Source organism: Lycium barbarum, chromosome 6 (assembly GCF_019175385.1).
Source record: "Lycium barbarum isolate Lr01 chromosome 6, ASM1917538v2, whole genome shotgun sequence".
Taxonomy (NCBI): domain Eukaryota; kingdom Viridiplantae; phylum Streptophyta; class Magnoliopsida; order Solanales; family Solanaceae; genus Lycium; species Lycium barbarum.
In genome coordinates, this window is record NC_083342.1 from 110,334,669 (window position 1) to 110,362,021 (window position 27,353).

The following is a 27,353-nucleotide window of genomic DNA, read 5'->3' on the forward strand; positions in this document are numbered from 1 at the left end:
TGCCAATATTTGTCTTGAATTCCTAAAGTGACATTTATTTTGGAACAATTTTTTCTGCTAAGGTGACACTTATTTTGGGACAGAGGGTTTAATGGTTATCCTAGTGCCATTTGTTACTCCCTTCGGTTCAAAATAAGTGTCCACTCAGGCTTTTTCACACCCTTTAAGAAAATACTAACTCCTTTAAAAGAAAAACACTAACTTTTAGAAAAAAATAGGTATTTTGACTAAACTACTCTTAATTAATAAAACTCTTGCCTATTTATTGTCTTCAGTAAATAGGGGCAAATCTGAAAAAATAAAATTAATTCTTTCTTGATCATGTAAGTAGACACTTATTTTAAACCAAAATAAAAAGGATTAAGTGGACACTTATTTTGAAATAGCTTACAGGTAGACGAGAAATAGCTGACAGTTAATGCTGACAGTCGAGGGAAATTGTTGTCACTTTCCTTAGGAGACAAAGGTAGGGAACGAACGGTGGATTCTGCTAACAAGTGAATCAAAATCTTTGCAAATTAAGGGAAACGACAATTGGCATTAAATTTAAGACGTCAGATCCCAGTTTTTGTTTTCTTGTATTTTCTTCCAATCCTATCTTTATATTGAATAATTCGGAAGTCGCGATTCAATTGACAAGACTTTCCAACTAAATGTCATGTCTTAAATAATGTAGATTAGCTCCAAAATTTTAGAATTGTTATTTTAAAACTATATTATTTGCTTGTGTACGATGCGTTTGATTAATTATAAGGAATGTTACATTCACTGAAAGACTTCAAATAGAATTGTATCACGGCCAGAGATAAAAGTGATGGGAATTAACAAAGAGAGAGGAAGCATCTCCTACGTAATAAGTGGTTGTTGCCTGAAAATCTTTTTGCGGAATAATTCACCTGTTGTACATTAGTGTGACTCATATGTAGCTTTGTATACACAACTTGGATCTTATTAGGAAGTATCTTATATTGTTGACAATAACATAGGCACACAGGGATAATAATTCTACTTCATGACGATGTTGCGACAATATTATGTAACCGAATATAATATTTTGAGCAATAAATGTACATATAACAAATGTACTCGTCAATGATCATCACATAAAGACCAGGTTTCGAGTTTATTGAGGAGCTTTCAAATGTGTAATGGCCTACTCAACCTTGGTTCTCAATTTTGAGAGGGCGGCTTCTTTGATAAGGATAAATGAATCGACAAAATCATCACCAAGTTGGTTCGGATTCTGAATTATTTCTTCATCAACTGCCATAGCAAATGTTAACTTCTTGGCGTAACTACACGCATGAATCATTAGCCCCTATAATATGCATTTGAATTTAGTGATTTTGACCTTAGAAGATTCATATAACTAATCTCTAGCTAATTTGTGACTGCGGCATAATTGATAATCAATTTGATTAAAGAAACTTACAGTGGGATGTCCATAACATGTTGGTGCAAGGAATGCCAATGGATGGCCTGACAAAGATACTTCTTCAAGCGGACCGGCTACGTTTGAAAATATTAGTGTTGTTTGGGATAGAACTCTTTCAGCAAGTCTTGTCGCACCCTTTATGCATGCCAGAGTAAAAAAAGAAGAAGTTAGGTCTAGATTACAAGGACAACTAATAAAGGAAATAGAAAAAAATATAAGAATCAAACATCTCCTCTTTGTTAAAAATTGAGTAAGATAAAAGTGGAGTACCCGAGAGCCAAAGAACTTGAGGATAAGTTGTAAAATATAAAAGGTGCATCGAGTCTCAAGAGAATGCTTCTTTCGATCCATTGCTATCTTAGCTTTGCGAACATAATCGAGAGGATCCTCTAATTGAGCTAGAGTTAAGGGAATCATTGCAAAGCCAAAACAATTTCCTTGTATCACTGTGGCATTCTTCTCAACCATTTCAGCTACAGCCTGCCACATATATTTTTTAATTCATAAAAAATAATTATATATCTGATTATGTGAAGTTAATGTCGTGTGAACTTAATTAATTAGGAACATGTAATCTGATATTTTTTCATTGAAATAACAACATTAGATATCAGTCTTTAAGCAAAATATTTCTACATCAATCAAGTGAACTCTATAGACAATCTTAGAAGGTTTCATTTTTAACATGTATATGAAGAAGTACTCACTTGAACTCCTAAAGCTGGTCTCAGATTCACTGTAACAGAGGCTCTGAATCTCATCCGTTCTAGCGAAAACTTCCTCTTGCCTTCAACTTCTACGGTCATGTTAGGAATAAACACATTAAAAAGTTTGACTAGCATGGTTGCATTAATCTTACATTGTTAGATGCAATCACAAATTAGATACACTTTCAACCTTAATTACGTAGCTAAAAATAAAAAGACTAGTTCTATAGCAAAAGTACCCTCTTGACTCTCCCCTAACATGATTTATAGGGGCGGCTCAAGAAAATTTGTGGCCTAAGGCCAAAACTAATTTGAGGCCTAAAATTTCTTTTAGAAGAAAATTCAATATCGTTTTATTTTGAAGTCTACTATTTTAGTTTTTTGAGATGTAAAGTGTTACTCAGTTTCCTCTAATAATACTTTTTTCAACTCATAAAATTTAAATTCTAACAAATAACTATAGACAAAATACATCTATAAAATAAAAAATATTTAAAATAACAGATTTTAGATGAAAAATTATAAAGCTTAGATTTAAGAAGTTGAAAACTCAATATCATGATATAACCTTTGGCTGCTTCAATTTAGTTGTTGTAATACTTGACGTGAAAGAAAAATCAAAAGAATGCCCAGTATCTTGATTCGATAGCATTCTTCAGCTCTTCTATTTTACTAAACATTATACACAAGCTATAGCTTAACCAATAATTAAACTTAGAGAGGGGAGGGGGGGGGGGGGGGGGGGCGAGGGGGGAGTAATTGGCCTAAAGGCAGAAGGTTTTTCCTTTCATAGTTCAAACGGTCACATCAAATCGTCAATCAATATCAAAAAATTATCTCACTTAATATTTTTTTAAATAAATAAGTAACCTACTACGTATAAACCTCGAAGTCTACTATAGTCATTACCAAAAATTGGGGCCCCCAAAAATGTTAGGCCTAAGGCAGCTGCCTTATCTGCCTTATACATCGATTTATCTATTATGTCTGTTTACTTATTTACTGGGATGAAATACATATTACCAGGGGCGGAATTATAGGAGTGCAAGGGGTATCAATCGAACCCCCTTCATCAGAAAATTGTACTATATATATGAGGTTAATTTTTTGATTCATGTATAAATATTAATGCTGCATCCTTTTAACATATTGGAGAACTCAACCCAACGGCTGAGGTGCCTATTATTGAGTCCATGGTTGTGAGTTCGATTCTCTGTAACAATACTTTTTCATCTAGTCCTTTTTTCTTGAACCCCCTATCAAATGTTCTGGCTCCGCCCCTGCATATTACCCTTTACAATATGTAAATATGGGTTGCAAATTTAGACAAAAAGAGAAAAATAGAGAGGATATCATGAAATCTAATTGGGGTAAGCTAGAGTGTGCAATTGAACATGCAGGCTTTGGTAAAAGATGAAGTCCAGAAAATCAAACTTTGTACATAAAATTATATTTCTAAAATTCTAAAATTGAGCCAAGTAAGGAGCTTACCGTATCTTCGGTGGATATAACGAGATAAAGCTGCTTGTGTTATTCCCAGTATAACGTCATTAACCGTCTAAATTTACAAGAGAAGAATACAAAAAGGGGCTTAGGTCCCGGAAATAAAGGCCAAAATAGGGAAACGAAGTTACTTTCACAATTCAAACTAGAATAAACTGGTGAAATAGAGAAATGCACTCAAAATCCAGTTTCTTCAGGAAATTCTACTACTAGCTAGATTAAGGCAGTCATGCACATAACTTACAGAACAATATTCCAAAATCATAATTTCATTTTTGTCCTCTAAATTTTTACAATGGAAATTGCATCTATCTAATGACACTCATTGCAAAAAATTAGGATCTTAGGTTAAACTCTTATTTTTCGTGAAAGATTTACTTACTGCTAGAGAGGCATAAAATGCCCTATGTTTAGGAACAATATATGGGGATTAAGCTGTCACAGTAAGATCAATCTTGGACCCCCTTAGTCAAATCTTGGACCCCCTTAGTCATCAATTGGGTGGGATGTGTCAGCTACGTACACTCATATATTATCTCAGTTTATTACCTACTACTAAAAACGGAAAAGGGTCAAATATACCCCTGTACTATCAGATAAGGGTCAAATATACCCCTCGTTATACTTTGGGTCCAAATATACCTCTCCAGTTATACTTTCGGTTCAAATATACCCTTTCTCCGTTAAGTTTTCTAAAGTGGGCATATACTCACATGTGGCATTAACATTTTTGATGAGGTGGACGCCACGTGGCATGCCACCTCACACTCCCAACCCATTTTACCTCCTCCCTTCACTTCTTCCACCACCGTTGCAAATCATTCAACTTAACAAATCAAAATGAATTTTTTTTTTGCTATGTATGCATCAATCCACAAAAATAATTAAAGTTAAAACCAACCAAAAAAACATGCGCAGAATTGCTTATTTACGAACACCTTTGTAACACACAAAATCACATCCAAGATGAAAATTTACTTTCCCAGAAAAATGAATCATAAACAGTTTCTGTATGTGCATTAATTTCCAAAAACGTACATGTCAATAATTGCTTACTTATTAATTGGCTTGGTATCTAGATTGGACAAGAAGCCGGCATATTTGTGATTTTCGGTGATAAAAGTGACGTCCTTGTCTGATAGTTGATGAGTGGTTTGTTCTTGAGGACAAGGAAACAGGGGAATCGAGGACGGGGTCATGTTCTCCTTACACCGGCGGCACTTCGCCGTACCTCCGCCAACACCACTTCGCTGGACAAAAACAGAGCACAATCCAACCCATATTTGCAATGGTGGCGGAAGAAGAAGGTGAACGGAAGAAGTAAAATGGGTTGGGGGTGTGAGGTGGCATGCCACGTGGCGTCCATCTCACCAAAAATGTCAATGCCACATGTGAATAGATGTCCATTTTGGGAAATTTAATGGAGAAAGGGTATATTTGAACCAAAAGTATAACCGGAAGGGTATATTTGGACCCAAAATATAACGAGAGGTATATTTGGCCATTTTCTGATAGTACAGGGTTATTTTTGACCCTTTTCCGTACAAAAAATGACAAACGATATTTTCCATCATAATTGCCCACCGCGACAAGCTAAAAATATGACTTAGCATTACTGCATTTAGTGCTAGAACCGTAGTGGTTCAGATGTGCTTTCCTGGTTTAAGCAGTCAATATAGAGAGAACATTAAAAGCCATCACGAAAGAAACTATATATAGTATCACAGGAAAAGGTTAAATCAGTGAAAATGGATTAATATATGCTGTTCAGCCTCAGATTTAAAATATACGTATATATACTCCATTCATTTCAATTTAAACATCTAATTTCCCTTTTTAATCTAGTTAAAAAAGAATGGCATTTTTTATATTGAGTAGTAACTTTTTAAATCTGACATCCTACCTGACATATTTGAGATCGTGTGACTTATATATATATTTATATATATATGAAATTTACGCCTTAAGGAGGCGTGACCTTTTATTTCATCAACAAAAGATAGATCGCAAGACTCAATGGGCATTTTGATAAATTACATACATCTTTCTTTTAAAATCACAAGATTTAAAGTCTTTCTTGCTTCCTTAAATTTTGTGTCCGGTCAAACTAGAACTCATAAAATGAGATGGAATGGAGTATATACTTACCGCTTTTGTTGCATTTCTAACAAATTTAATGTCTTCAAAGCTAACAGTCCGATAGACAAATCTTTGACGATTGGACTTATGTGCAATCATGAAAGGTGATTGAGAGTCCTTCAAGAAGAGTGTTGTCGCTGTAATCAGCAAAACATCCACAACTGTATCGAACAAAAGTGTGATGAGCAACCACAACTTTATGAGGTACTGCCATATCAACAACGAAATATTTCCTCTAATGCTTGTTGACAAATTTGATTTGCCCTTAGAAGAAGATGGAACTGGGAGTGTCGGCAGACAAGAAGGATCAGAAATTGACCGAAAACAAGAGAGTAAGAGCGACATGAGGGAAACTCCATCCCCAAGAGAATGATGAAAACGGAAAATTGAAGTTGCCTTAGCATGTGAGGTTTTCACGTTAAGGGCGTGAAAATCCCACAGAGGTTTCGACATGTCAATAGTTGTTGTGCTTAGGTTTGATATATACTCCTCAACCAATTTGTCAGTATCCATTTTATCATCGGCGATTTGGGGCACTATGATATGATCATCTATGTTCACTGTCGTGGGAACCCATCTCATTTCTCCTCTTCCGTCACTCTCGTCCATTACCTATTGACGTTTCAACACAAATTGGAAACTTCAAATTAAATTTTATACACCAACCTTATAATTACAGATGTTACGGTCCTAGCAGGCTATATATTTAGAAAAACAACTGCAAATTACAATTAGATGGGGCATTGAGCTCTCAGGGAAGGGTCGGGCCTTACTTTACATTTCTGCAAGAGGATGTTTGTTGGCCTGAACCCATGACCTGATATAATAAACTAAATAACATTGATATATTTTAAGTTGTCATTACATATAAGCTAGACACTGAATTAAGTGCCAAAACTACATGATAGTAGATAGCTGTCTAAAGCAACTTGTACGCTAGTTACTGACTTCGTCAGTACTTAATGATTTTGTTAAGGGAACAATTTTTTATTGTCGCAGAGTAACTTCTGCCATATCAGATACAATCATGCACCCGACATGACTCAAGCACTTTTTTATATGATTAAAGTTTACTCCGTTTTACTTTAAGTGACACAATCGTTATACGAGGGCCAAATTTATTTTCGGTGTAAATAACAAAGAATCGTCAAGTTCTTGTTTAATATTTAGAAACTAAAAAAAAGTAATGTAAGTCACAATAATTAACAATTTAAACTATTAAAGAAGTGTTTATAAGAAAATTTGGGAACAAAAAACGCATTTGAATCTTAAATAGAAATAATGTCACATAAAATAATGGAACAAATGAAATAGTACCTTATTTATGTTAAATGCACAAACCAGTATCAATTTTCCTACAAGTTTACTTTAAGATTTACAATATGAATTAACAGTGTAAAAAACACAATCGGATTATTTGCAAGGCAACTATTCCGCAAATTAAACTTTTGTTAATTACCTGCAAACTGGAAAAGCGTGGGTGTTTAAGCAACTTGCGTTGTATTTCAGCTTTGATGGCATCAACCTCAATTGGTACTTTCCAGCCCATAATAGCTACAATGTAAACATTGTAGTTAGGCTCATGAAACATTCGAGTTGGTGGACTCAGTAATATTGCTTCTTTTTCTTCACTAAAGTTCTTTGATATTCGGATTGGTTTGAGAATCATCTTTTTTCCACCACGCTCCATATATAGAACCAATATTTATTAAATGATGATATCTGATTAACCCAACTACGAGGCCAAGATTGCTGATAAAAGGTTCCAATTATATTTAAAGAAGAAAGGAAGATTTATCGGGTGTAGACAATTTTTTTTTCTTTTTTGAGTAGACAAATTTCAACCATACAAGGAAGCTCTCATTAAAAGCACAACTGTCTTGATAATTTAGTTTTGGGAAAGTTATGGTTTAGAAACATTGCTTCTTATTAGATATTGCCAAATTGGTTGCTACTTCCTTGGTCTCAAAACAGTTATCGTTTTTAATTTACACGCTGCTTGAGAAAACATTAATAAGGGGTTGCATTTTGACTATTTTATCCTTAAGAAAGCATTACTATAAGAATATATCATTTTGACTATTTTACTCCATTTTCAATGTTGTTATTAATACAAAGGATAAAATGGGAAAAAACCTACTTACTTGTATCTTGGTTTGTTGAATAACAAGTATATTTAGATGTATAATTTTAGTAAGGATGACAAGTAATTTGATACGGAAGGCTGAAGGAAAATATTTTATTAATAGACTCTATGAATCTCTACAATATCTCTTATTCTCTCTTGTTTTCACTTGTGAAAATAGCTAGTAGCACCCTATTTATAATAGTATGAAGCCTACTTTAACTCAAAACCTATTCCTATATTAATTTGACTATAAATCCTAACTAGACATGGATTAAAATAAATCCTAATCAATTATGTTGTCCTACAATTTTTTAATTATTAGTTCTAATATTCTCCCGTAATTCAAAATTGTATATTTGATTCTTGATGCACTTGTCACCGTCTTCCAATTGTTGAAGCACTTGTTTCCAGCCCATCAATTGTTGAAGCACTTTATCTTCAACCGTCACTCACTATCTTCCAATTTGTTGAAGCATTTGCTCTTCAACAGTCACAATAGCACTTTCTCTCCAATTTTCACAACCATTGGAGCACTTTCTCTCCAACATTCTATTGTTGAAATACTTTTTCTTCAACCTTCAATCATTGGAGCACTTTCTCTCCAACATTTCAATTTATTGATGCACTTTCTCACCAACCTTCACAATCGTTGGAGCACTTTTTCTCCAACATTCCAACTTGTTGATGCACTTTCTCACCAACCTTCAATTGTTGAAGCACTTTCGCTTCAATCTTCAATTGTTGGACCACTTTCTCGCCAACATTCCAATTTGTTGATGCACTTTCTCACCAACCTTCAATTGTCGAAGCACTTTCTCTTTAACCTTCACCATCGTTGGAGCACTTTCTCTCCAACATTCCAATTTTGTTGATGCACTTTCTCATCAACCTTCAATTATTGAAGCACTTTCTCTTCAACCTTCACAATCGTTGGAGCACTTTCTCTCCAACATTCCAACTTGTTGATGCACTTTCTCATCAACACCCATTTTTTTTTAACCCACTTCTCCGAATTCTAGAGAAGACAATTCGATTCTCTTGTGCATTTTTTCTTGCACCTCTTTAAACTTGCCATAGTTTTTGTTAGTCCTTTCAGCATGATTGTTTTTCATGCATATCATTAGCCCAACATTTGCTAGCATCATCATCATTGGCTAGACGAGCAGCATATATGAGTCATAGCTTTCATGCCCCAAACCATGGCCTGGTCGAAACATGACACTAGGTGCCTTACTACATGTGACCGAGCGAACCACATGGCTTGCTGAATCATCATGAGGCATAACATGAGCGGAATATAGCATGTAATGTGATAAGCATTTATAAAACATGATATGTCATAATATTTAATAAAATACTTGTTTAAAACATTAATGCGGAAATATCACAAATTGAGCCAAAGATGGATACACGACTCTGCGTATCTGACATGACACACTGACTAGTCTATGAAACCTCTAACATGAATCTGAAATGCTAAACATACTTACTGGGACAAGGGCCCCAACATACCTTAAATACATAACTATCATAAAAGTAAATAATGACTAAACCCCGAAGAAGATGAGCTCACCAAAAGCTGATACGTGGATGATCCTATAGAGTACATCTGTCGTCCTGTAAGTCCGTACCTGCATCGTGAAATGCAGGCCTCCGAGCAATAGAAAGGGGACGTCAGCACTTTGAATGTACTGGTATGTAAAGCAACTGAATGAAATAACATCGGACATGAAATAATAATGATAAGAACTGAAAGTGAAACTGAAACCTGGTCATGAACATGAATACATATATATCTATAACATGGTAAAAATATCATAAGTAGGGAGAGCAATAACTTATAACCGATACATGGTCTGGTGTATGCGTCCCGCCAGCAGAACACTCAGTCCTTGCCAGGGAACATGAGATTTAATAAAATATGAAAGGATCTAGTCATTATGAGAGATCGTCCGGGACATGGGTGAAGCGATCCTCATCCTACGGTGGCTACGTAGTTTCAGGCTATCTGAAGCCTTCCTCGGTAATTAAAGCAACTCCCAAAAACATGAACATGTAAAATAAGTGGCACTTGCTGCCCATGGTTTTCATGAATATAACTTGCTTGTATATGGATATCATGAATTGTAGCTTGCTTGCATGAACTTGTAAAACATGTATAGTATTTTCTTGAAAATAGCATAATATATCATAAACTAGCATGCATAAACCCATGGAATGAGATATATGGGTTTTTCATAGATTACGGACAGATTTTTAATAATCATAAAAAATTATTAAGAACTCAATGGTGGAATTATAACAATTCATGCATAATATAATCATGGACATGGACCTAGGGTTATCATGAGCATGGTATAGAAACCCTAGTTTTCGTAAAGAATTATAGTTTATGGATTATGAGGCGTGGGGAAGAACAATGATGTTCCCACACGTAGATAGTAACTCTACATACCTTAATCACTCCAAAACTTGAAGAAAAGTCTGAATCCTTGAAGAAGAATTCCAAAAGCTTTGAATTTGAAACCTTGAGAAGAGTTTTCACTGATTTTCGTAGCTACTGTTCGTGGCTCAAAAGGTACTGCTCCGAACCTCCAAATCCAATCTCCACCGTACATATTTTAGACTTATGTGTTATGAACACTCAGTTAAAATTTGGGCTCGATCCAATGGTTAGATTATCAGTAACAGCCAAATTAATATGGATGGTCGGAATGAAACTCAACAGAAAAATACTAGAGTTTTCTCCAACTTTTTACAACTCTTGATTTTTATAGGGTAACGGGATGGATGGATTCATTCTAGTCTTTATAAATGATAAATATTGTAGAATACAAAGGTTCTTGATTAAAATATTTACCTTGGAGGAAATCTTAGGAAACTAGATTGCCAAACCAAATTCTTAAAGGTTTCTTGATTTTCTTGATTGCAAGAATGAGTTTCTTGAAAGATTGAAGTGTCTAGGTTCTTTAGGGATGGAGGTAGAGAGAAAAAGAATAGTATCTTAGGGTTTAGTGTTATGGACGTTTTTGCTTCATAAAATAATAAAATAGGGAGTCCCAATTCGAGTAGGAAAAGGCTAAAAAACGCAACCTAAAATCTGAAAATTCTGTTCTTACCAGCGTTAGTAAAATAGGCACAACCCTTAGCACAGAGCTCTGTTTGAGCTCCACAAGATACTGTTGGAAATCTATTCCAAAGGGCTATAACTTTCATGTTTTAAGTTTTCTCAAATTATCAACTAATCAAGGAGTTACGGGTGCCCAAAGTAGGCTGGTCAACCACTTTCGTAATACGTACAAACTTTCAAAATTTTCGCTAAAACTCTAACAATACGAGCCTAACATGAGTTCTAAGATACGGGGTGTTACAATAGCCGTCCGCCGGCAGCGGAAGCTCTTTAATGTTCTACTAGGATCGTAGAAGCTCTGATACCAATTTGAAGAAAAACATTTTATTAATAGACTCTATGAAACTCTACAATATCTCTTATTCTCTCTTGTTTTCACTTGTTGTGAAAATAGCTAGTTGCACCCCTATTTATAATAGTATGAAACCTACTTTAACTCAAAACAGGAAACCTATTCCTATATTAATTTGACTATAAATCCCAACTAGACATGGATAAAAATATCAAATCCTAACCAATTTTGATTTCCTACAATTTTGAATTATTATTTCCAACAAAGGCTCTACTTTTTTTTTTTAAGTGGAAATGATGGGAAAATGTACATATCAACAGTTAGTGCATATGCACTACTTATTTTGAGCTCAGGTCTTAGTTGAAAATAGTTATCTAGTGTCATACTCCCTCTATCCCAAAATAAGTGTTATCTTGGCAAAAATCACGCCCATTAAGAAATCAAAAAACACAATGTGGAGTTTACTAAACTATCTCAAATTATTAGATGTTTTTTGAGAATTGAGAAATATTAAAGAGGTCTATTTTTTTTAATGCTAAGGGCATAGTTGAAAACACTTGCTAATTTTTGTCTTGAATTCCTTAGGCGACGACTTATTTTGGGACAAATTCTTTTTGCTAGGACGACACTTGTTTCGGGACCGAAGGAGTATAAAGGAATAATGAATACAATGCTAATATTCTTTTATCTTTTAGATCCATATATACATAATAAAAATCTTAAATCCGCATTTAAAACTTAGTGGTTGGTGCAATCGAAATCTTAAACACAAGGTTAATGGTTATCCTTTTGCCATTTGCTCTACGACGAGCAGAAGGAAAGAGCTGACGGCTGGGAAAATTACTGTGACTTTTTTTTTTTGAAAGGTGTCTTTTCAATTATTACTCAAATCAAAAGCGAATATTGTTCAAGATATTTGGGGTACACATGTTGATGGTAACCCGATATGGATCCTTCAACAGAAACTTAAATCCCTTAGAAGGAGATCTGGCAATTGGTCCAAAAAGGACATTGGCAATGTGTACCAAAAAGTTGAGGAATGGGAAGCTGAGGTGTTAAGGCTTAAGGAGGGGGATATTGTCCAAAACTCTGAGAAATCTAGGACTGATCTTAATAAGGCTTAGGCAGAATATGTCAAGTGGATGACAATGCAAGAGTCCCTTCCCAAACAAAAAGCTCATGTCAAGTGGTTTGAGGAAGGAGATTGTAACATTTGCAATCTCCATAATTTCATCAAGGACAAAATAAGGAGACTCTAGCTTCACAGAATTAAAGACCATAGAGGCAACTGCCTAAAAGATAATGATAAAATATCTAAGGCTGCAATCAGGAACTTTAAGAAACAGTTTAGCCAAAGGCCTTCTTCAGTAAATCCTATAGCACGGCTTTCTTCAGTAAATCCTATAGCACTCTGGATTGTATCCCAGAATGCATAACAGATGAGGATAATGTGTTCTTGTCTAAAATTCCTACTGAAAATGAGGTTAAACAGGCTGTTTTTGACATGAATCCCTCTAGCTCTGCTGGGCCTAGGGGTGTACATGGACCGGGTTGGTTCGGGTTTTTTAAAGATCAAACCAAACCAATTGCATCGGGTTTTTAAATCTATAAACCAAACCAAACCAACAAAAGTCGGGTTTTTCAACCTCGGGTTTTCTTGGTTTTTTCGGGTTGCTCGGGTTTTTCGGGTTTTTTCCGGTAAAGTCTTCATACAAAACATATAACTTATACTTCAAATATTTCTTTAGTCCTAGTAAGATACAACGATCTAATTAAGATATTTATTAAGAAAATAACACAAAACGTGATGAGAGATGACATTGTACTAAAATATTCAACGAAAAAAATTAATGAAATTGCATAAATAAAATTATCATAATCTAAAAGTACTAAGTCATGCTACAATAAATACAACTAATTTATAAGACATGTAAAAAATGATCATAATCTAAAAGTACTAAGTCACGCTAAAATAAGTACGGCTACTAAGTATTAATTACATGACTAAATATTAAAGAAAAAAATAAAATTAAGTTATGCATTTTCACTTTCTAAACTAATATAAAACTAAAGAATAGATATCAAAATTATTGTCATTCCAGTGTTAGATATCAATTTCTTTTGTTAGCATTAGTATTGATTTGATTTTTGTTGAGTTTTATTTGAGTTACTACTATCATTGGGCTATAAAACTTATTAAACCATTCAAAAGTCTAATTTCGAGCTTGAAATAATATGTTAAAAGACAAAAAATTATGAAAAAGTTAAAGAAACATTTATAAATTACATTATAAATAAATATTTCAATGTATAAAATGTGTTTGAAATTTTATAAATGTAATGTCGGGTTGGTTTGATTCGGTTTGACTTTTTTTAGTTAAAATCAAACCAAACCAATAGTGTTCGGGTTTTTCTTTTTAAAACCAAACCAAATCAAACCAAACCACTAGTCGGGTTTTTTTCTCGGTTTGATTCGGATTATTGGTTTGGTGCGGTTTATCAGTTTGCTTTGTACACCCTAGCTGGGCCAGATGGATTCAATGGCACTTTTTACCAATAATGTTGGAACTTCATCAAGTATGATGTAGTCCAGTTTGTTTTGAGCTTCTTTAATGGTTGTAAATTAACAAGGTTTTACTCACATGCCTCCTTGGAGAAGTTATATGGCTAGAAACACCTGCTCTTAATTATTAGAATATAGTTATTGCCAAATTAGTCTCTATCTATATATAGGGGCGGCTTAAACACATGCATCAATGGCCCAAAGCCAAAATTGAATGGAGGCCTTAAACTTTTAAGAAAAGTTAATCATTTTTTATGAAGTCTATTCTTCTAACTCTTTGAAGTGCAAAAGTTGTTAATAACTTTTTTATAATCGTTTTATTTTAATAATTCTTTTTCAATAGATAATGTAACAACTCCATTTTATCTTTCTTGACACATATTTAGCACTCCAGATGTGTCAAACTTCTTCTAATAATTCCTTTTTTTTTTTTTAAATAAAAAAGGTTTACTTTTTCTACAAATAGTACTTAATAAGTTTTCTTTTTTAAGAAAACCTATAACCTATTATTGGTAATGGAAATGAGGCCCCTCAAATTTGGGGGTCAGCACCTGCCTTTTTTTTAAGACCTTTAGAGCCGGACCAGACTATATGCTCTACCCTCTTTTTTTTTTTTTTTTTTTTTTTGTGGAAATGAAACTTTTAAGTTATTATGAGTCATAATAAGATACAGGGCCTTTGTAGACCGTTAGTTCATGTGAATCAAAATCCAAATATTATTTTTCTGTAAAATCTGTTTCAAATAGAATCTTACAAGTTGTTTAAGTAAATTTAGTAAAAAAAAAGTATTGTTGTGTTGCCTCTATACTGTAGGGGTGTCATGTGAGCGAGTTGAGGTGAATTGAGCATATCAAAATGGGTTGATTGAAGAAATAGACGGGTCATTTACTCGCCCAAAGTTGACTTTGGTTAAAATGAGTTGGATCAAGATTAGCTAAATAATAGGCTATAACAATACCCAACTTGTACCAAGTTTAATTTTGTTTTCTTATAATTTTTAAATTACCCCACAAAATTAATAAAACTTTCATTTTCTTTATTACTGCTATATATAACATATCAAAAAAAAAATCTTTTCAAAAAAAATATTTTAACACAACTACTCATGCGTCAAGTTGAGCCACATATTCAGTTCAATGTGTTATAATGTGTTAAGTTAATAAATGGACGAATTATTATCTCGTTCATACTTAAATGGATTGGACGACTTATCTTTTTATGGGCTGATAGGTGGCAAGTCAATCTTGGTGCACTGGTGTGAGGCATAAGAGGTTATTTCCCGAGGTCAGCAAGGAGGGCTAAACTGAGTTGTTAAAAAAACGAAGAAAGAAACCTTCTATTTTTAAAGAATGAGAAGATCATATATACAAGTGAGCTAAGAAACAATATATCAACAGTTAATTTATGGTCAGATCTTCAAAGATAAGAGTTGTTGAAAACATACATCACGGGTCATGTTAAAAAAGGACTAATGAATGCAGTGATAATATACACGTGTAAATCCTCAGACACGAGTCCGCAACTTAATTAACACACAGAGTGTGGGTTGGAATGTAAATACCGACAAAAAAAAAAGTGACAAAACTACCTACTGCGCAGTAAATTCCTGCGCAAAAGGAGTGCCATAACTCCTTTTGTGCAGGAATTTACTGCGCAATAGGGGTTTATATAAACCCAAACCCCAACACTTAGCCATTTTCAAGTCACTCTTCACCTCCTTAGTTTTCACTCTTTCAACATACTTTACCCCCCCCCCCCCCCCACCCCCAAAGAATCACGTCTCAAAGCTCCAAAACATCAAACTTTGCTATAGAACCCGATGTTTGTGAATGCGGTTATTATTGTAAGCTAAAAACATCAAAGACCCTAAGATAATCCGGGTCGTTATTTTTGGCATTGTAAAGTTCCCGAAGTAAGTGTTTTTACAAGTTTTTACGGTTTAATTTTTTTTTCTCCACATTATCTATATATTTTACTTTCAAAACTGATTTTTTTGTAATGTTTATAGGATATGAATGGTTGCAAACATTTTCGATGGGAAGATAGCATTCCTGTGGATAAAATGGTGGCACGGAAGTTTAAAAAGCCTCTTGTTGATAGAGATACCGCGACTTCACGTATCATTAGAGATTTCGTGAAGTTTAACTTGCAGTTTAAGCTTATGGAAGCTCAAGAAAAAATTGACCTTTTGAAGGTCTTGCTAAAAGAATCCACAGAAAAACAAAGTTTTTTCCAGGCTAACCTTAGAGACACTCAACATGAGAAAAATGCTTTGAAAGAAAAAGTGAAATTTTGGAAGATTATTTGTGTTATCTTGTTGTTGTTTATTATTTCTATGTACTTTGTTTTTTTAAGTTTATTATTTCTATGTATGTTTTTGTTATTTTTATGTATTTTGTTTTTACTAGTTGTACGTTTTCACGTATTATGTAATCTGCACCTTTTATGTACTAACTTATTTGTATTTTCTTTAAAATTGTGAATTGTTGAACTTTTTATATATTATTAACTGTAAGAAGCTTATATAAATTAATAATATTAGACTATAACAATCAAAGCAAATTAAAAACATTCTAAATTTTTTCAAATTGATGACTTCATAATAAATTAAAAATACAAATTAAATCATGAATATGAAACTTAAATGACCCAAAAACTAAGATAGTGAACCAAAATAACCCCTAATCATCATTAGAATAGAAGTTCTCAATATTGTCCTCAAAACGATATTTTGGGTTTCTTAAGACATATTTTCTTTCTGCAGATGTTAGTTCTCTACCTGTTCATGATGCTTGTTCTTGGGCCAACTTTAGCATGCAAAATCTACAACGTCTTTGTCATGCCCCGAACCATGGCCTGGACGTAACACGACACTCGGTGCCTTACTGCATGTGACCGAGCGAATCACATGGCTTGCTGAATTATCATGAGGCACAACATGAGTGGAAATATAACGTGAATGCATGATGAGACTTTATAAAACATAATAAGTCATAATACTTAACAAAAATACTTTTTTAAACATGAGTGCAGAGATAACATGATTGAGCCAAAAATGGCTATACGACTCTGAAAGTCTGACATAACATAATTGACTTGTCTAGTCTATGAAACCTCTATCATGAGTCTGACTATAAAACATACTTGCTGGGACAAGGCCCCCAACATACCTTAAATGCATAGCTAATTATAAAATAAAGAGTTGACTAAACCCCGAATGAGATAAGGCTCACCAATAAGCTGATACGAGCAATATCCTATGAGTAAATCTGTTGTCCTGTGAATCAATACCTGCATCGTGAAATGCAGGCTCCCGGGCAATAAAAGGGAACGTCAGAACATTGAATGTACTGATATGTAAAGCAACTGAATGAAAGAACATAGAACATGAAATAACATGATAAGAACTGAAACTGAAACCAAAACATGATCATGAGCATGAGTACATATACATATAAAATATGTATAAAATATCTTAAGTGGGGAGAGCAGTAAATATAACCGACAACATGGTCTGGTACTTGCGTCCTACCAGCAGAACACTCACACCTTGCCAAGGACATGAGATTTAAAAATATTATGAAAAGATCCAGTCATTATGAGCAATCGTCCTAGGCATGGATGAAACGATTCTCATCCTACGGTGGCTATGTAGTTTCAGGCTGCTTGAAGCCTTCTCGATAATTAAAGCAACTCCCAAAAACATGAATATGTTAAAATAAGTGGCACTTGCTGCCCATGGTTTCATGAATCATAACTTGCTTGTACATGGATATCATGAATTATAACTTGCTTGCATGAACTAATAAAACATAGTACTTTCTTGAAAATATCATAGTATATCATAACTTGCATGCATGTAAGAACCCATGGAATGAGATATATGGGTTTTCATGGATTATGCACTGATTTATTAAGAACACAATGATAGAATAATAGCAATTCATACATAATATAATCATGGACATGGACCTAGCGTTGTCATGAGCATGGTATAGAAGCCCTAGTTTTTGTAAAGATTCATACTTTATGGATTAAGAGGCGTGGGAAAGAACAATGATGTTCCCACACGTAGATTACTCCTTACATACCTGGTAATGCCCAAACTTGAAATAAAAATCTGAACTTAGAAGAAGAATTTCAAGGTTTAAGTCTTGAGTCCTTTAAATGGGTTTCTTGAAAACCCTAGGTTAAGAACAATGATTTCATTGTTAGATTATGAGAACACATGTTAGCATTAACTTAGAAGGCTTAGAATAGGCTTACCTTGGTGTTCTTGATGATGGGAGAGGGTAGGAGGTCGTTCTAGGGCTTGAAGGAAAGAAAAATAATGATTTGGACTGATAAGGACGAATATATACTGTTCTAGGTTGTAAACTTATATGGCCACTAAATACAGCCCGTATTTCACAATATGGGTCGTATTTCGGGTCGTATTTTCTGGACTGCTCTGCGACTCTTTAGTAAAATGGTCATACATTTTTGTACAAATGTCCGGTCGACCTACATAATATACCATTGGAAAGTTATTTCAAAGATCTACAACTTTCATGAAGGAACTTTTCCCAAATTCTTAACGTAAATACCCGAAAACGGGCTATAAGTACAGACTATCTTAGACTTAGACGAATTTGGATGGCTTTAAGAACTTCACTTTTTGGTTTGACTTCAAAACGACTGTTTATCACCCGAGTTCATCCCCAATGGATTTGTATAGCTAAAATATCACCTTTATACTAGATTCATACATTCACACCTAATTCGGATTTATGGGATGTTACAATATCTCCCCATTGGGATCATTCGAAGACGAATGATGGGTCTTGGTTAAGAATGAGACTGGACATGGCTTGAATACATGAACGTGAAGGAACATGACATGAAACATAAAAGGTCGACATGATTACGTTGTAGCATGGTCATGGATCATGAGAACTTAATATGTGATTACATAGAAACATACATGGGAGCATGAAACTGAGTAGTACCTACCTGAATGAGAATCGTGAAATAATTGTCCTTGATTTATGAATAGTGGTTAGGAATTGCTACTAGCTCTGGAATTTACAAAAATTATGGCAGGACTTCCTTCGAAATTCGAATTTCTCAAACACCTGCTAGCCAACTAAAGTACCAACACAAACCTCATAGGGTATCTTAATACGCATGATGTGATAATCTTGAATGTGGCTAACATGAATACTGAGCTGGCCTAAACACATGGATATTGGCTGAATGATTACATGATTTCTATACATGGGGTTTGGAAGAGAATTCGTAGGCACGAATGACATGAGTACTGGAAAATAGGCACGAGCATGACATGAATACCTAGACGTGAGGAGCATGACGTGGGACATAAATACATGAAGACTGGTTGGCATAAATACATGAGTGCTAAACTTTCATGAGATACGAATACATGTAAACATGGATATCATAACATGAGATCTGAATTTCGAAAACATGATTATTATAACATGAGGGTTGAATACTGAGCGCGAGTAGGATCTGAACACTTAGAGACTTAATCATAGACGTTCGTATGTCACCATGGTAGACATATGAGATAAGAGTACGACTTAGGCCTTTTCACTAAGTTGATTCTTGGAAAATGTCAAATCAAACCATTTGTCCTTATTTCAACAAAAGAAGCACGGGCTTCCTCGCAAGAAGAACTTTTTTTGTCTTGATTCCAATTAATTTCGCTTGCAAACATATCTGGGCGGGATTAAATATATGACAGGGGTACCCGATATTGATTTTTCAATAAAGACGAGTTTTGACTGCTTTTTTATATTTTCGATTTTCCATTAGAAAATTCAAAATCGCAAATTGGTGCAAATGTGTCCGACATGAGTCATAGAATAGAAATAGGGCCACAACATATAGTGTGAAACTCAAGCACGACATGACATGAGTACGTCAAATCTGAGAAGAGTACTCCCGAAAATAAGCACTATAGGGTGGAAGAAAGGAACTCTTGTTCGCTCTAAGACTTAGATGTGAATACCTTAGATTATCTTACTGTTTGTTCATCAACTTCATTTATCGTGAGCGGATTATAAAGTATTAAAAGGAAAGGAATTCGTTGGTACAAATTATGTGAAATGCTTTATTTTAGAGTATAGGCGGGACATGGGTACATTGAACATCAAGGACGTAACTTAAAGCATGCGTACATAGAAACGTGATTAATATGGCATGAAATGTGAACACACAAATAGCATAACATCGGGAACATAAACATAAGCAGCCCGACATTTACATGGGTACATAGAAGATACATAACCTGGTGGGTAGACATCAGTTCGTAAGCATTGGAGTAAGAATAATGCGTAAGTGTGGCTTGCATGGAGTGAGATCACAGATCCACCCTCAAACTCGGGGACATAAAGAAAAGAAGGTATATTACTATTAGGGTTTAGATATAATGAAAGAAGGTAACATGGTCCATCCTAGCTTACTCTTATTACTGGACATTGTTATCACCTTCATAAGATAGAGTTCGTGGAAGAAGGAATAATTAGCATGAACACTTTGTTTGTCTTGAATATAGGACATGAGTGGGAAACCACCTTGAATATAAACAAGGCATATGTACTTAGTGAAAGAAAAGGGCATTCTAGTTGTAAAACACTTCTTAGAGGAACATAAGCACGAATCGTATAGAATCGTGGGTAGGACATCCATCTCGACTTACTTTCATCATTACTTACCAACATCATATTCAGAAAGCACTTGGAGACTAGAATGTGGATATGGGTATAACATCACCATAGATTCGTGGGACATAAATGCAGCTTCTAACTTTGAACATGCGTACAACCTAATATGCGGATCGTGAAAGAACACTTCCCTTGCATAGTCTACTATCTTATAGAGTCTGAATTCTTGTACCTTAAACGTAGAGTGTAAGGTTCTAACATGGGCATGATATAGGTATGAAATGCATGAGTAGAGTATGTCTGGGTATTGGTACTACATGGGGCATGAGTTACTCTGGAATCGAAAACGTTACGATCTTAAACCTCTTTTGCTCTAAGCATGATCTTATAACATGTTTACCTAATAGTGATTCGAACAACGTGACAAGATGACTTCTACACGTTTTATCTTAACTACAGGAAACTGTAAACCCCTTGGATCTTGTCAACTTACAAAAACACAATATCTAAATTTGGCACCTTATCATACGATCTCCCCCTTAGTTCAAAAGCTAATGTCTAAAGCCTGCGGATTCCTTAAGTTAGCGATGAGTAGTCATCTAATTATTCCGCTGATTTATCTAAACTTTATTCTATCTCTAAGACTATCCCATAAAACTTGTCTTTTTATCTCCTTACCTACTTCCTCTATTACCTATCAGAATAATATTCTTGTGGCAACTTACTAACACCATGCCCTCTAATTTGGCCTAAGCCATGCAAACAAGTTAGAACTATTACGAGAGACTCAACGTCATCGGATCATATCTTACGGTCGAAAGCTTCCATCTTTTAGTTACGTACATAGTCATACTAAAATAGGCCTACATCCTCGAAGGAAAATTTAAAATACCCTACCCTGAACTTACTTACTGTTCTCCATTAACACATGTTAGCATCATATTCTCTGATTCTATCCCGAACAATAAAGTGAAATGTAGATTATTTCTAACTTCCCTCATCATCTGATCCTATTCTGTGGCCGTATACTATCTCTTCTATCCTATAGACATGGATCACACTTAAGGAACTTTCGTCAGTCTTAAATGGGAAATTGGAACAACTAACCCCAAACTCCCATACACTTTCAAAATTATATCATACTATACACATCCGGAATAAATACTTAATCACATAACCTAAGAGGAAATTGTCATATCCTTTATCTCATAGTAATATCTGCTTCTTGTATTAACTTACTAACGTCATACTCTCTAGGTCTGATCTGAATAAGCTTAAATAATTTAAAACTATCCCAAGAAATTTAATATCATCTACTTGTAGTTTTCTTATCGTACTCAGTCCCTTCTTAGTCACGTGCATAGATCATATGGGAAATAAAAAATCCTTGAAGAAATCGAGACTTTCTAGTATTATAGGTGGTTGGTTCTTAGGCTATTTCGTGCTCAAAACTACCGTGGACAATTTATGCTTGCTGCAGCTAACTTCATAATATGTTACCCTGTAAGGTTTTAAATCTGAACTATTATCCTTATACTGTAGCTCTATGGTCAGATAATCCAAATAAACTTATTTTGTAAGGTACAAAACCCACATATATTATCATACGAAAACTTGTCCTTAAAATGATAATGTCACCTGATAAACACACAATGTACTATTTGGCAAGTCTTGGGTCTCGAATTCCCTTCTCGCCGCTTACGCATTCGATACGTACGGAATTCAATGGAAAGAGAATATTACTTACTTCTCTAAGATTCATGGCACGAGTTAGAATAATTCCTGATGACTCCATCTAAAAGCAACACATCGTTAATGAATAGCTTTACATCTTCCTTATCCTTCGAGACGAGACGTATTCGGTAGAATGGGGAACAATGCACGAGTTCAAGTGATTTCTGATAACATAGCTCTATTGCACGATCTAGAGTTAAAAGAATTGAGACAATTCTAAATGTCTTGGTGGTCAACTGTTTATATGTATGGCGCGCGCACACATATAACAGTGACCCCACTGGACACGGTTTCATAGACTCCGTAAGACACTTGAACCTAGTGCTCTGATACCAAGTCTTTGTCACGCCTCGAATCATGGCCTAGACATAATACGACACTCAGTGCCTTACTGCATGTGACCAAGCGAATCACATGGCTTGCTGAATCATCATGAGGCACAACATGAGCGGAAATATAACGTGAATGCATGATGAGACTTTATAAAACATAATAAGTCATAATAGTTAACAAAATATTTTTTAAACATGAGTGCGGAAATAACATAATTGAGCCAAAAATGGCTATACGACTCTGAAGTCTGACATAACATAACTGACTTGTCTAGTCTATGAAACCTCTATTATGAATCTGACTGTAAAACATACTTGCTGGGACAAGGCCCCCAACATACCTTAAATGCATAGCTAATTATAAAATAAAGAGTTGACTAAACCCCGAATGAGATGGGGCTCACCAATAAGCTGATATGAGCAATGTCCTATGAGTAAATCTGTTATCCTGTGAATCAATACCTGCATCGTGAAATGTAGGCCCCCGGGCAATAAAAGGGGACGTCAGCACATTAAATGTACTGGTATGTAAAGAAACTGAATGAAAGAACATGGAACATGAAATAACATGATAAGAGATGAAACTGAAACCGAAACATGATCATGAGTATAAGTACATATACATATACAACATGTGTAAAATATCTTGGGTAGAGAGAGCAGTAAATATAACCGACAACATGGTCTGGTACTTGTATCCTACCAGCAGAACACTCATACCTTGCCTGAGACATGAGATTTAATAATATTATGAAAAGATCCAGTCATTATGAGTAATCGTCCTAGGCATGGGTGGAACGATTCTCATCCTACGGTGGCTACGTAGTTTCAGGCTGCTTGAAGCCTTCTCAGTAATTAAAGCAACTCCCAAAAACATGAACATGCAAAAACAAGTGGCACTGTTGGCCCATGGCTTCATGAATCATAACTTGCTTGTACATGGATATCATGAATTATAACTTGCTTGCATGAACTTGTAAAACATAGTATTTTCTTGAAAAATATCAGAGTATATCTTAACTTGTATGTAAGAACCCATGGAATGAGATATATGGGTTTTCATGGATTACGCACTAATTCTCAATAATCATAATGAGTTATTAAGAACACAATGATAAAATAATAGTAATTCATACATAATATAATCATGGACATGGACCTAGGGTTGTCATGAGCATGGTATAGAAGCCCTAGTTTTTGTAAAGATTCATACTTTATGGATTAAGAGGCGTGGGAAAGAACAATGACGTTCCCACATATAGATAGTAACCCTACATACCTGGTAATGCTCCAAACTTGAAATAAAAATTTGAACTTGGAAGAAGAATTCCAAGGTTTAAGTCTTGAGTCTTTTAAATAGGTTTTCTTGAAAACCCTAGGTGAAGAACAATGATTTCATTGTTAGATTATGAGAACGCATGTTAGAATTGACTTAGAAGGCTTAGAATAGGCTTACCTTAGTGTTCTTGATGATGGGAGAGGGTAGGAGGTCGTTCTAGGGCTTGAAGGAAAGAAAAAAATAATGATTTGGACTGATATGGATGAATATATACGGTTCTGGGTCATAACTTATATGGCCACTAAATACGGTCCGCATTTCACAATATGGGTCGTATTTCGGGTCGTATTTTCTAGACTGCTCTGCGACTCTTTATTAAAATGGCCATAACCTTTTGTACAAATGTCCGGTTGACCTCCATAATACACCGTTGGAAATGTCTTTCAAAGATATACAACTTTAATGAAGGAAGTTTTCCCAAATTCCTAATAAAAATACCCGAAAACTAGACATAAGTACAGATTGTCTTAGATTTAGACGAATTTAGATGGCCTTAAGAACTTCACTTTTTGGTTTGACTTTAAAACGACTGTTTATCACCCGAGTTCATCCCGAATGGATTCGTATAGCTAAAATATCACCTTTATACTAGATTCATACATTCACACCTAATTCGGATTTACGGGATGTTACAGTCTTGCTAGCATTCTATTGTTTTCTTTTCTAATCCTTTGTACGGCAAGCTCGCAAGTGTGTGCACCTACTGGAGGCATGGTCATTGAGAACCTTGTTGGGATTTTAGCGTTGATATTTTTCAAGTCACGAACAAGACGTTCTGAGTCGGCTTGCTGATATGCCCATTCTCGGCATAACCCGTAATAATATTCTCGTGGATCTGAATATTTCACACCGCAAAAATCATCATTACGCTCTATAGGAAGGTGGGGTTTCAAATAGTCTATCTTGAATTCATTTTTATCAAGATAACTCAGTTCACCGGAATAGCTGCTATGATTTGAGATTTCATTATCACCACTGCTATTTGAATCATTTGGAAGGAATACCTACCAATTTACATTTCTATTACTCGACATTGAATATGTTGGAGTTCAATAACAAATGAAAGGCTATTTATATAGTTTCAAAACCCCAAGGGATCCTTATGACCCTACCTACTTACTTTATTATAAAAAAATATCAATAGGATCACGGGGATTCATCTTCATCAGACATCGCACAGTCCGAATCGCATTTGGATCTGAAGCTGACGTAACCTTGTTAACTACATTCTACCCTGAGGCAACGTATTTTTTCATCTGATTGTTCTATTCGCGAAAACGATTAAGAGCAAAATTGAACTCTTGTGGTGTACTACAAGTCATTGACGTAGCACGACTTTTTAGATGTTTGAGTCCGAGTGCCCTCAAGTTTTACTTTAGCATTTCAACCTCCCTAACATGCCAATTCTACTCATCTCTCATGTTATTATTGCATTCTTGATTGTATCTATTGTTCGGGTTATTTGAGTAAAAAAAACTCATCCTCATCTAGTTCCCATGTCCTACCCATTACTTCGAATATGTTTGCTGGGGTAAAACATGTCATAGAAGCAACATCAAAAATTGGTTCCAAAATGACATAACAACTCATTTTAATGTAAATGCTAGTTGTTCGTCATTCATGTTATATATTACTCCTTGATTTGACAACATCATGCTCAATTTCATACTTTATTTGACAATAGCATGCTCAATTTCAGATGCTTTATATGACACACTTATATTGTGCAACATTGATATGCACAAAATATAAGTTTTGACATCCTTGATTTGATAACATGATGCTCAATTCCAGACGCTTTATATGACATGCTTCTATTACACAACGTTTATATGAACAAAATATGAGTTTTGACATCCTTGATTTGACAACACCATGCTCAATTTCAGACACTTTATATGACACACTTATAGTGTGCAACATTTATATGCACAAAATATAAGTTTTGACATCCTTGATTTGACAACACCATGCTCAATTTCAGACGCTTTATATGACATGCTTATATTGTGCAACATTTATCTGCGCAAAATATAAGTTTTGACATCTTTGATTTGACAACACCATGCTCAATTTCAGACGTTTTATATGAAACGCTTATATTGCGCAACATTTATATGCACAAAATATGAGTTTTGACATCCTTGATTTGACAACGCCATGCTCAATTTCAGACACTTTATATGACACGCTTATAGTGCGCAACATTTATATTGCGCAAAATATGAGTTTTGACATCCTTGATTTGACAACACCATGCTCAAATGCTCAAGTTTTTTCTATATAATATGAATTTTGGATGAGGTAAAGACTCATCCATTTCATAAGTTTAAGTCATCCTTTTTCAAGTTCTTGAAAGAAAAAAAACCCAACTCTAAAGTTCTTAAAAAATGTCTTCTCCTCCTTCAACTGTTAAGGTTTCTTTATTTTGGGATGAAAAGATTCTTTATCATAATAATACTGTTCTTCATAGTATTAAATCACAATGCCATGTTAAGTTTCCAACCACGTTGGATTATGAAACATTACTCAATGCCTTACATAGAAGAATGAAAAGTAATCGTGACAATGAATTATTTCTAATAGGCAGATATCCAATATCCATTGCACCACAAGGATTAGTACTTTATGTTGAGTGGACTATCAATGATGATGACTCTTTGAAGGACTATTTGAGGGCGCCGGAAACATATAGGGGTGTCACACCCCCGTCGGGAGGCGTGAAAGGGCACCTGACCCCTCAGCCGGAATGCCGGCTGAGCTAACTTGAACTAGATAACATAATCACAATGGACTTGGAATAACTTAGCATAAAGCCTTAGTGGCACCTGCATTCAGCAAAACCCAAACCGAACAATAGACAACATTACCTACATATACACATAATCATAGTACGTATGCCGACGAGGCCGCCACTAAATAATATCTTAAATCAGTAGGCCCATTTAACAGAACATAATTCTCACGACCAACACCAACACACTACACAGGGTCTACGAGCCTCTAAGAGTATGAAACATCATCCTCATAAAAGGTCAGGACTACACGTCCACTGACGTATCCAAAACATATACAGTAACTATGCAGTCATAATCATATACCAAAATAGGCAAGTCTGGATAAATGGCACTTGCTGACCCGCTGACGATGCTCCTATCATGCGGCGCCATCAGTAAACCTATCCTGACCTGCAGCACGAGATGCAGGTCCCAAAATGGAACAGTCAGTACGAAAAATATGTGCTGAGTATGTAATGCAGGATGAAATACGGTAATGAAACAATATATAACCATAAGATAAGAAAAACGAAGGACATAATCTGAAAGCAGTTAATATGCAATGCATGATAAAACCATTTTTTCATATGCAATATAGTGTGTGTG

General features: G+C 34.9%; 1 protein-coding gene across 1 annotated transcript; it reads right to left on the minus strand.

Annotated features, from left to right (window-relative positions):
- Positions 1 to 946: 946 nt before the first annotated feature.
- On the minus strand, positions 947 to 7,653 carry LOC132645442 (wax ester synthase/diacylglycerol acyltransferase 11-like). The gene is made up of 7 exons (XM_060362421.1): positions 7,244 to 7,653; positions 5,794 to 6,396; positions 3,634 to 3,700; positions 2,143 to 2,231; positions 1,706 to 1,915; positions 1,433 to 1,570; positions 947 to 1,318 (listed from the first exon to the last, which is right to left on the minus strand). The coding sequence occupies exons 1-7, from the start codon at positions 7,472 to 7,474 to the stop codon at positions 1,154 to 1,156; spliced, it is 1,503 nt and encodes a 500-aa protein (XP_060218404.1). The 5' UTR covers positions 7,475 to 7,653; the 3' UTR covers positions 947 to 1,153.
- Positions 7,654 to 27,353: the final 19,700 nt, after the last annotated feature.

Bases quoted from the DNA above. Each gene is read 5' to 3' on its own strand.
- LOC132645442 (XM_060362421.1), bottom strand. From the start codon at position 7,474: ATGGAGCGTGGTGGAAAAAAGATGATTCTCAAACCAATCCGAATATCA. The intron at 6,397-7,243 runs GTAATTAACAAA...AAACGTCAATAG, and splicing joins CACGCTTTTCCAGTTTGCAG to GTAATGGACGAGAGTGACGG. The intron at 3,701-5,793 runs GTAAGTATATAC...TTGTAAATTTAG, and splicing joins TTAGAAATGCAACAAAAGCG to ACGGTTAATGACGTTATACT.